The sequence below is a fragment of the Salvia hispanica genome, chromosome 5 (genome assembly GCF_023119035.1).
Source record: "Salvia hispanica cultivar TCC Black 2014 chromosome 5, UniMelb_Shisp_WGS_1.0, whole genome shotgun sequence".
Lineage (NCBI taxonomy): Eukaryota > Viridiplantae > Streptophyta > Magnoliopsida > Lamiales > Lamiaceae > Salvia > Salvia hispanica.
In genome coordinates this window covers 18,391,981-18,403,987 of record NC_062969.1, presented here as the reverse complement: position 1 = coordinate 18,403,987, position 12,007 = coordinate 18,391,981, and the positions used below count along the sequence as shown (strand labels likewise).

Sequence of the window (12,007 nt, the reverse complement as noted above, 5' to 3'; positions counted from 1 at the left end):
TTTCTTCAACAAGGGGTTGCTGCAGACTCAAGGCACCAAGACTCTCTTCTATTCGTTGGGAGACAAGGTGAAGGCAGAGCCGGAGGAAGCCGAGGAAGCCATGCCGAGTGAAGAGGTTGAAGAGCTGCGCAAGGAAGTCCAGGACGTGAAAAAGGAGATGCAGATGATGAGGACCCGACCCGGAATCCCACCCCAGTCTGGCTCTCGAGGGAGCCAGCCCCAGAAGTGACCAATCATCTCTTGACCAAGTAACTTTTAATATGCCGTTCTTTTCGTTTTTTTTTCATTTACCTGTTATATATGTGTTTAATATTTGTTATATCTTCTCCCACTTAGCCCACTGCGTGGTCTAAGTGTGAGAAGTTTGTGTTTTCTGTTGTTGTGTTTGTTTTCCTATGTTTTCTGTGTTTCTTCTCCCACTTAGCCCATTGCTTGGTCTAAGTGTGAGAAGTTTTATTATTTTGTTTTATTATTTTGCATTGATCTCTCTGTTCCCCCCTTCACGACGATGGCTTAGGGACAAGCTTGAGTGAAGTGGGAGGGGGAGAGGAGTCAATGCATTACCCGTATTGCATATTAAGAGTCTGTTAGTCTTAAGTGTTGTCATATGAGCCAGTGGATATAATACGGCATGATCCCCTTAGTGAAAGTAATTGAAGATAGGAGGCATTTCAACTTAGAAGCTTTTTCCTTAAATAAGCCTAGTTAATTTGAGTGAAGCAAGAACGACGGAGAATGCCTCTACTTACTTAGTTGTGAAGCCCTACTATATAGTGAGTTATAAACCTCAGATAACTTTGAGCTAACACATGTTTAAGGGCCACCACTGAATGCTTAGGGAGAAGAGCTATGAAGGAGAAAAAATTGGGAATTGGGTTATGAAGGTATAAGCTGGACGAAGTCCAGGGAAAGGCGTTATAAGCTGGACGAAGTCCAGAAGAAAGGAGAAATGGAGGAATAAGCTGGACAAAGTCCAGAGGAAAATTTATAAAAAAAAAAAAAAAAAAAAAAAGAAAAAAAAAATAATAGAAAAGAGGAGGAATAAGCTGGACGAAGTCCAGGGGGGGGAAATGGTCTAAAAACAGGAATGATAATAGCCTGACCCAGGAAGGAGAAACTCTCATAACCCAACGCTTCAGTGGTGTAGCATTAACTTAAGAGAGAATCGATCCTAACATCCCTGGTGAGGAATGAGTGATCGAGTGAACCCAACAATTGGGTAAGTAGAAAGCTATCTTGACAAGCTGACAGATTGGCTAGGTAAAGGAAGGGAAAGGGCCTATTTGGAGGAGTGCAAACTATTGGATTGACCTTAATCTTGTGGGGACAGATGCCTAAAATTGAAACTAGCTCATGTATATGTGTTTTACGTGTTTGTATGATTTTCATATATTTTCTTAGTTTTTTTTGTGTCTAGGTCTAGGAGTCGGTCAAGAGATAACCTTGCTTGAAATTTGCCTTATTCTTTTTCTTTTCTTGTCTTTATACTTGAGGACAAGTATGGTTTAAGTGTGAGCAGTTTGATAAGGCTAATTTCATGCATCGGTAATGTGCGAAAAATGTTATAATTTGCTGGGTCTAACACGTTTCCTAAGCCAGGTGTGTGAAGAAAATCGCTAGATCAAGGAAGTAATGAAGGAGATGGTCTAGCGAAGGAAAGGAACGAAGTGAGCAGGATTTACAAGGAAAATTGGCGTGACAGAGGAGTCTACAGCTGAGGGCAACAAAGTCTTATCTATACCTCGCTGGGCCCACTCAAACGCCTATATATATAGAAGAGCATGCAACGCAAAAGGGAGATAGTTTTTTTTTACTCTTCTTAGCTCACACACTTTACACACACTTGGGAATGGATCTGGGGTGGTCGTGATCGGAAGGGTACTTTCTAGAAAATCTCGTGTTTGGCAACACCGTCCGAGTGAGGGCGAAGATACAATTACCTTTAATTTCAGTTGTTTTGCTTGTTTTCACCGTCGAACTTCACTTTTGGGAGTCGACCTTGATGTTGATGATGCTTAATTGTTTTACCGTTCGTGGATCTGCGTTTAGTGGTTAAATTTCAAGTCATTTTGCATAGATCTCTCTGCTGTTAGCTTATTTCTTCAATTGTTATGTCGATCTCTGTTTATTTTGATGTTGAGGTGTTTGATGTGGAATTTGGTGACAGATCTGTGGTTGTTTGAGTATTCGGAGTTCTTTTTTTTAAAAATCTGACGTGATGGAGAGTTTCTGCTGTTTGGAGTTCATGTCGGACGCTTGGATCCGGAGTGGATTTAGCGTCTGAGGTTGGATTCGACGTGTGGAAAGATAGTAGTTCGATAGATCTTGTTTTTTTTCTTCTTGGTTTCTATTTTACTTCGTCTAGGGTATGCAGATCTGTTAAGTTCTTCGTTTATTATGCATAAATTTGATTTCAAGTCAGTAGCTCTGTTTTTATTTTGCTCATGCTGCTTTTCTTAAGAAGTTTTACGCAATTTTGGTTGTAGAAGACGATGTCACTGTCAGTCGGTACGAGAGTTAGTTATTCTGCCAACTTTTCAGTCGTACCTTGCTTTTTCAGACATGGTCCCCACAGTAGGTTTATTTCCTAGGTCTAGCTGTTAGTTTAAGAATTTTTAAAAGTTCCCAAGTCAAGTTAATTTTGATTTTCCTCAACCCAAGAAAATGCGTGGCAGCAGCCAACACCAAAAACACTCCCAAATCCTTGAACATGAGTATTACGCATCCTTCTCTGTGGGATCGATCCCTACTTCCCTATACTAGGTTTAGTAAAGTGGTTGAGGGTTTTTTTTTTTGAAAGAAAAAGTGCTCTGTGTGTCCGACGACCGGGATTCCTCGCGGTGGACTTGCTGGATCTAGGGAACCTGCTATTTCCTATTTGAACACGCGTAGAGCGCGATCCGTCTCGGCGCTAGCGCCGACGGATCGCACATCTCGTATGATCGAATAATTCAAGTTCTTTGATTCGAATTTTCTAAAGTTCATCATGCATAAAATTTAAACAATAAAATAAGAACATGCTTCAAAATCAAATAACACATGCACACATGAATTTCGCGAAATTTAAATCCAAATAATCAGAGCCAAAGACTGGCTCTGATACCAATTGAAGGAACTGGCAGCGGAAGCGTTGCGTTCGGATTATCATAATTTAACAATTATTAATCGAGCAAATAAATCACATAATAATAAGATCTATTTAGCAGATTATTTAGACAAAATCTATTCGCGTAATTCTCACATGTATCATGCTCATAACTTGAATTAATCATGCTTTAAGAATATTGAAACCTAAAACATGTTTTTCTACGGAGCAGGAATAATACCTAATTAATTCTCCAAGAATTGATGATGGCTAGCGACTTCTCCACGTGACGCTTTGAATACTAGATCACGGATCTTCTCTTTGGTTCCCGAACTGTACTCCGATATCAGTGTGGGTTGATCTCACCGGAATACTAGGACTTAAATAAAGAAGACAAAAATTCTACTCCTCAGAGGAGAGGAAAAATTCGCCCAACTCTATGGGGGGGGGGCGAAAATTTTGAGAAATAATAATAATGATTTTTGTTATATTTTTCTGTCTCATTTGTTCTCCTATTTATATTAAGTTCTTTTTGGGCCTAGACAGGGATTTATGGAAGGTTTTGGATATGGGCTCATCCAATTCACTTTTTACTAATTAAATTGAACCCACAATTTAATATAAGTTTTAATTGGAATATTACGAGCAGCCACTACAGAAGTAATATTGAACTCTCCCCATCCAAATCCGAAATTATAAGTAATTCGGGTTTCCGTTTTAACTTTCATTTCCCGCGCTTAAGATAAAAATGTCCATTAATTAATTAATGTCTGCAATGGACTTAATTAATTAACTTCTTATTAATTACAAGAGTAGACTAAGCATGAAACGCTTATTTATTATTCATAGAGTAATCAAACTCCAACTAGCTAGGTTCCGAATAATAAAACCTCGTTTCGCGCTCCTCTTGAGGACATTATCAAACGAGACTCACCTCGCGCACGATTCAATATAATAGCAATCCTAGCACCACTAGATATTAATCACCACTACCCAATATATCAGGATTATTGGGTTACGAAAAACCCGCACCATTTGATAAGTCAAAGTAATGCATAATCAATACCGTATGCTCAATGCTAACCTACATTGATTAAGAAACAAATATTTATCAATACCTCGCCTTTCAATAGATAGCCCAAGGACAAGTCTTGCTGTTAGATCCGTTCAGTGCTATACCACACCAATGTCATCTTATTTCAGTAAGGCTTAGATATATGCGGACTGACATTGCAACCTTCCACGATGGATAGTCTAATTCCATCTAGGTTGTGAAATTCTTCTTTTTCTTTGTTTAGGACTGACCGTGTTACCTTAAAGTGGACGCCGACCACAACCGGTCTACTAAAACAAAGAGTTAGACTTTGTTAAGTTAACTTATACATTTAAACATGCAATTAACATCCATTAAATGTAAAACATAACAACATTATGACAAAAATAATTTGTTTTATTACTTGGAAAATAAAATAAGAGTTTTACAGTATTCAATCACTCGAAACGTGATTTCTAGTATACAAACTCTAACAGACATATCCAATTATCTGAAGGCTAAATGTGTTATGTTATTAATAAGAAATTTCAGAATATGTGTCTCAATTCGCTGACTTAGAATTTGGGGTTAAATTTGATAATTTTTTTTATAATATGAGGCATGCGAACTTTTTAAGATAAGAGTTTTTATTGTCTTTTTCTTAACTTATTTTTGAGAAAATTCTTTTTTTTTCTAGGGAATTTTAATCATTTCATAAATGGGATAGTTTTTTTTTTTTTTTTAATTCCCACAAAGGGAGTGACGCATGTCTGTCATGCGTCTTTATAAGACGCGTGTGACTTATGCGTCGCTTAAAAAAACATGTTTTTTTTAAAGACGCATGAGTCTCATGCGTTTTTATAACACATGCGTCTCTTAACGAAATAAATCACCCCAATTATAACACATGCGTCTCTTAACGAAATAAATCACCCCAATACAGAACATAACAGAATGTGAGAGAGAGAGAGACGCATGAGCTACATGCGTCTCTCATAAAAACGCATGAGCTACATGCATCTTTCAAAAAACGTGTTTTTTTAAGCGTTGCATAAATCACATGCGTCTTATAGAGACGCATCACAGACATGCGTGTCAATAACAAAGACGCATGACGGACATGCGTCACTCCCTTTGTGGGAATTAAAAAAAAAAACACATCTTTTATGGAATAATTAAAGTTCCCTAGAACAAAAAAAAAGAATTTTCTCCTTATTTTCTCCGTTCCCCATTACGTGTTTCGATTTTTCATTTTGGTGAGTCTCTTATTAATCGTTTTATTTCACTTGTATTATTTTTAGTAATGAATCTCACATTCCATTATCTCATTCCACTTGATATTATATTGTAAAACTAATATATAAAAAAATAAGACTCACGTACCAAACTTTCAAACTCACCTTCCTTCACATTTCTTAAACTCAAATTTTTGCAGCTTGATTTCATTAATTGTTATCCTTTGGTTTGAGTCTGCCTGAGTTTTGTCGGAACGGTTAGTCTAATCAGATTTCAGTGTTGGCTGCTTACTGAATTGCAACAAATCCAGTGGCTAATGTTCTTAGATAACTATGAAGAAGAGAGAGAAATGTAAAATTAAGTCAATGAAATATTCATTTTGGTGCTTTAACTTGTAAGTCAAATGTGGTTAGATTTACGATCTATGTAGAACCCAAGAGTTAAATGGAAACTTTAAACTCCTCTTCAAAATTATGTATGTGGATTATTATATTTAACTATCCCATCCTTACCAAAAAGTACATGTTTATTCTCACCAAAATATACGCTCTAGCTTATATAATTAGATTTCACATAGCTTATTTTAATCATAATTCCTTTGATCCTTTGTATCTTGGTCTCATCTCAAATACAAAAGAGGTATTAGAAATTATTGAATTCGCGATGATCTAATTTCTATAATAGTGATAAGTATTTAAGTGTTACAACGCCGATAAGTTATGTTTATTAGTAGTACTCCCTCTGTTTCATAGTAATAGAGTCATTTTGCCATTTTGGTACATTCCATAGTAATAGAGTCATTTCCTTTTCTAGTAAAAGTCAACATATTTTTCCACACCTACTTTACTCTCTCTTACTTTTTTTCTCTCTTCATCTCTCTACCTTTTTTATTTTCCACTTTATTCTTCATTTACTTAACTCACCTAAAACAATTTTTCTTAATCTTCGTGCCGAAAAGAAACGCCTCCATTACTATAGAACGGAGGGAGTAATTGTTATGCTCTGAATAAAAGAATCTTGATACACGACTTCTTATAACTCAGCCAGCAAGTTGTGAGCGCACTGCGTTGGATGCACAAACAAAAACCCTTAATAAAAGGAAAGAAATTAAGTAAGAGTAGTGATGCACAATTACTAACGTTGTTTTATGGAGTAAATAACAAGGGCATTTCACTTTTAAAGAAACGTCAAGATATGAGTTTATTTATAGCATTTTATAGTGTTTGCTTTCCAATAAATCATTTGAGCAGAGCCCTTGAAATCAGGGAGAAAATTGGTCGCAAGCTGCATTGAAATATTTGCCCAGATTTGATGTGACTTTACATTTCTATCCTTACCTTTTTTGATGATGTAGCCAATTTGAGATAGAATCTTTTTGACCTTTTATCAATACCATGAATTTCTTGACCCAGAAAAATAGATCAAAACTTCAAACCTGAACACATTAGTCAATTTTCATTTCTGTGGGCCACATCACAACAATTCGGTTCTTATTTCATTTCTCAAGTTTTTTCTCAATTGAAAAAGTGAACATGTCCGAAGAATAAGTTTTGGATCAAGAGAAATAGTCGATTATTAAGCATGAATCTTACGAAAATTTGTACAAGTAAATGTACAGTAGACAAAAACCACAAGTTTATTTAATATATATATACTGACATCCAAAGAATGTCGAAATACACAGTTTCAACTCAATAGCTCACACCCAAGAAAAAATGAAGCAGAAAATGAGATTCGATATAGGGTCAATAGCCCAATGACATAAAACATACAAATTGCTTCGTGGAATTAATGGTGTTCCTTTATTCATCAAACTCCACCATCTTTACTCAACAGCCCTTGGAACAGCCTCAGCCTAAAAAACACAAACACAAACACAAACACAAACACGAACGCACGGTATCAACACAACGTCAACATTTTGTTCAGTCAAAAAATAAATTTGATTGGTTTGCATTTTCCTACTTACCAACTTGCGATACTTGAGAGCATAGAACATCTCAAGGTAACGCCTGATCTCCTGCCTATCCAGCTTCGACACGTATTTCCAGAACCCGTAGACCCCGGCCAACGTCAGCAGCCTGCTTGAATATATCTGCCACGTGTACCTGCATCACACCCAACCCCAAATCCAATCATCATCAAATTCATAAAAAACTAAAACACAAACTAAAAAAACAGTCCCTACTTCTCCTCTATTCTCTTTAGGCCCCCTTCAGATATGGCATCCCAGTGCCCCGGCTCCTTCGTGCACTTGTCGAAGAAGGCCACGAGCGTCTCTCCCACCTGCTCCCCGTTGTACGGGTCAATGTGGAACCCTGACTTCCCGTGCACGATGATCTCAGCCGGACCTCCGTGCAGGGTTGCAAAGGTCGGGAGGCCACACGTCATGGCCTCCACCACTGTCAGCCCAAAGGCCTCGTAGAAGGCGGGCTGCACAAACACACCCCTCGTGTCTGCAATGTAGCGGTACAGCTCCCCGTTCCTCACCCTGTTCATCTGGGACGAGATCCACCGGAACTGCCCATTGAGCTCGTAGGTCTCAATCAGATCATACATCTTCTTCATCTCCGCCTGCTCCTCCAAATCCTTCGATTCCTTCCTCCTGTCACCACCAACCACAACGAGATTCGCCAACTCCCTCAGCTTCGGGTTCTTGGCATACAACTCGACCAGACCGGTCAAGTTCTTCACCCGGTCCAATCTCGCCATGGTAAAGATGATTGGCTTCTTCTTGTCTTTCAACACACATCTGCAAAAAACACACAAACACGAGGTCTAGATCATTTTCAACATAGAGATAATCAAAGAGAGGTAGCGCTTCGTCTTCTCACAGATGCTCTTCGTTTTCAACTTGGCTGAAGAGAAGCTCCTCAATCTCCGGGTGGAAGGCGGTGAGCCTCCTTTTCTTGTCCGTGTACGGGAAGTAGACGCTGGTGTCAGCTCCAGGTGACACAATGTTGAACTTGGGGTCGAACACGTCAATCCCATGGACGACACGGTACAGCCCGGGCATGGTGAAGGCCATGTGACTCTCGTACTGACCAACCGTGTCCTTGCTGCAGCAGATCATCATTAAAACACACAAACTCAGCCTCATCATTCATGAAAAGGGATTATTTATCAAAAACAAACTTACTTTCCAGCAATCTCTTGGAAGGTGCTGGTGATGATGAAGTCAGTATGGTTCATTGCATAGAGATCAGCAGTGAACTGGCATGAGAAGTGGTACTTGTCATCGAAATTCTTAAGGTAGATGTCGGAATCAGGGTATTTGGTTTTCTCCAAAGCATGAGCAATTGTACACTTCACAAACACAAAAAATGTTACTACAACAAAATTGCTGATTGATTTGGCTTAGAAAATAATACTTATTGTATACTACTATATACCTGTGTGACTCCTAATTTGTGAGCCAGCAAGGACGCGGCGAGGTTGCCCTCGCTGTAGTTTCCGATGATGAGATCAGGCTTGCCTTGCAATTCGACAGCCATTTCTTTCGCGACATCCTACAAAAGCACAGATGAGCATTCCGAAAGCTTGCAAGTTGCAAAGGCGAAGCAGTTAGTCAAGTGAGTCGAACCAACCTCGGTGAAGGTCTCCATGTAGGGCCAGACCTCGAAACGAGAGATCCATTTGCGAACAATGCCCTTCTCTGTTCTGAAGGGCACTCGCAAAATATGCGAGTGCTCTGCTCCAAACACCTTCTCCAGGCGCTGTCCACATGTCGTCCCTACTGCATCCGGTAGCAGTCGAGTCACCTACAACAACAACAACAACATATGAGTGCATCCACTTCATCATCATCATAAACAACAAATGAATGATTAAAATGATAATTACAATGAGGATTCGCGGGGTGATGTCGAGGCCTTGCTCCTTGATCCTCTTCATCATCTCGCGCTCCAGGGCGGGAACTTGATCCAAGATGTAGACGACCTGGCCACCGGTGTCCGGGTAGCCTAACACGTTCTCCTGAGCAAAGTATCCGTGAGGCGAGAGAATGACAACATTGAAGACCATCGGAATCCGCCCTAGAAACTTCTCCAGAGTGCACGAATCCGGGGCCTCGAGGAGGTCCAAGAGCATGGAGATCATCTCCGAGACACGCTCTGCGGTGTCCCCCCACCCTCTCTCCAGACCGATCTCCTGAAACTTGTGCTCAAAGTCATCGAAAACGGTCTCCGGAGGAAGAGTGGAGAGATACTCCTCAGCCTTCCTCAGAACCCTTTGCAGAGCATCCAGATTCCTAATCCTATCATTCAGCATGATAGTCCTCCCCTTGTAGTTATGCATACGGAGGAAGTCAAGGAGAGGCGTCATGCTCTCCTTGTCATGGAACATCTTCGCCGACAGATGCCGGTTCAGAAACTCAACCCCGTTCCCGATCGACTTCGTCAGCGTCGGCTTCGGGAACGAGGCTGTAAACGGAGCGAAATCCAGCTCCAACACAAAGTTTCCATTAGCACTGATCACCAAAACACAATTCTAATTAATAATCTGTCAACTGCACATTAGTCTGATATTGTGTGCTTTGAGTCAAAAAAACAAAAAAACATACGTTCCGTTAACGAGCTCCTCCTTGAAGTGGAGATACTCAGGGACGGAGAGCTCCTCGACGACGAGAGCGTTGACATTGACGCGGACGTACTCCCAGACGCCCGGCCGCAGCCGGATGGCAAGAGCGACCCACGGAGGCAGCACGATGGCCTCCTGGGTGCTCTTGAGGAGCTCCTTGAAGGCGTGATCCTGCAGCTTAGCCTTGTCAGCAGGGCAGATCGCTTCGAACTCTGCCAGAAGCTGATGAGGCTTCAGAATCCCCTTCCCGTGGCCTTCGATCCTGCAACGTATAACCAATGAATAATCGGTTTGTTTCTTCCAGAATGATCATTACTATTACAGTACCTTGACAGGAACAGCAGAATCTCGTTGCGGTGAGCAGCGAGAGTGGCGTCCAAGCGCTCGCGGAGGCTGTGGACGCGAGTGAGAACACGTTCCGCCATTGCAGATTGGAAATTTCAACTGTGAGAAAAAAATGAGGAGATTAGAAACAGAGCAAAGCTTATCCGAATAGAAAAATGGATTATTAGCGCATTAAATAGGAAAGACTAAACAAGCCAACTCAGGCACTCCACCTATTAGGCTTGTAGACGAATCTAGAAGATCAACTTGTATTATTTTCTTCACCTAACACTACACAATCATCATCATCATTACACATATTGCAACTCTTAACTAGTTATATTCTTATTGGAAATAAATCACTATCCATTTTGGAAGATCATAACATAAGCAAGCTAAGTTAGAGCAGCGATGCAGTAAAAGGAAAAATGGGGAGACTTTTGTTCCTTTGTTTATTACCTAACGAAACAGAGCAAAAGGAGCCAATGAGAGGGCGTAATGGATGAACCAATGGGGTGAAAAAGGGGAAAACTATTTGGGAGAGAAAAACAAAACAACGCGAAGAAATGGGACAAGCAAATGAAAGTGTTTTAGGTGTGATGGTGGAGAATGGAAAGCCAATAAGGCTCCTTTATATATGCAAAAATTCCCAAAGGCCAAAACCACTATCAAGAAAACTGCACACGGAAATTGATGGTTTTGGAGAAGAGTGGTAAAGTCGGTGGCACTTCGCACTTGGGGAAGGAGAGAAAATTCTCCCTCACCTTCTTCTAGTTGGCTTCAACAAATTATAAAAACTAATCTTTTTTCAGCTAAAACCACTGATGATTATCGTCACCAAACCACTGCTGCTCGGAGATTTTCATTGTTTAATCATGTTTTTATCCACTTTGTTTCGGATTAATGTATTTAATTCGTCAATATGGAATTATTTATTTATATCCTTTTGTGACTCACTGCAGTCTTAATTTATTAATCACTATACAGATTACTAATATATACGATGGGCTTTGATAAAAATTCAAAGTTTTAGGTAGTGTTTGACTGCAAATGCGATCTGGTTTTGCCATCTCTATGCACGTGTATCTTAGCGCGTATTTTCGTAGACGATGAGGGTATGCCTGTAATTAACATATCTCGTTTCTATTTTTCCAGTTTCTTGCTTAAATGATGGCAAGTATAATTTTATTTTCGAAGGAACTTTCTATCTTTTCAAATAATTATTCCCAATTCACAAAAGTAGTCTTATGATATGACTCTCGATATGTAATTATTTTCTCGTTCCCACTTCAAGGAGAATATTACCCCCTCCGCGAAAAAATAGTTACAATTAAGTATAAATGACATAGTTTTATTGTGCAATTAAAATAATATATAAGGCTAGTAATTTTTCATATTAGAATTAGTGTAATTGAATTAGTGTAATTTTTATAGACGCCCAGAATCACAAAATTAATCTACTTTTTGTGTATGGAGGTAGTATTTCTAATTTGGCATGATAATTTATGTGATTATGTTTGAATTATTTGAAAAAACAAAGAAAAAATTGTGTAACATTCCAAAAAGAAAAATGTGTTACCATGTAACAAAAAGAGTATTCGATGAAAGAGAAAAAAAGTAGGCAAAATTAGAAAAAGAAAAAAAATTGATAAAATATAAAAGTGGAAACATTGTGAAAATGTTTGATTTGATTTTTACTGTACTTATTTCTAAAATTTACCAAAAAATCATGAATTTTACTATATCCGTCC

The 12,007-nt window shown here is 39.2% G+C and overlaps 1 protein-coding gene across 2 annotated transcripts; it reads right to left on the bottom strand.

The window, feature by feature from the left end:
• Nucleotides 1-6,967: 6,967 nt before the first annotated feature.
• LOC125188776 (sucrose synthase) lies at nt 6,968-10,908 on the bottom strand. Of its 2 annotated transcripts, none has more exons than XM_048085827.1 (11): nt 10,716-10,908; nt 10,260-10,376; nt 9,916-10,194; nt 9,198-9,822; nt 8,942-9,115; nt 8,747-8,863; nt 8,494-8,660; nt 8,189-8,413; nt 7,543-8,106; nt 7,324-7,462; nt 6,968-7,209 (listed from the first exon to the last, which is right to left on the bottom strand). In XM_048085827.1, the coding sequence occupies exons 2-11, from the start codon at nt 10,355-10,357 to the stop codon at nt 7,180-7,182; spliced, it is 2,418 nt and encodes an 805-aa protein (XP_047941784.1). In that variant the 5' UTR covers nt 10,358-10,376; nt 10,716-10,908; the 3' UTR covers nt 6,968-7,179. The 2 variants fall into 2 exon arrangements, with proteins under 2 accessions (XP_047941784.1, XP_047941785.1); XM_048085828.1 differs by lacking the exon at nt 10,716-10,908 and adding an exon at nt 10,490-10,643.
• Between the last annotated feature and the right edge of the window lie 1,099 nt (nt 10,909-12,007).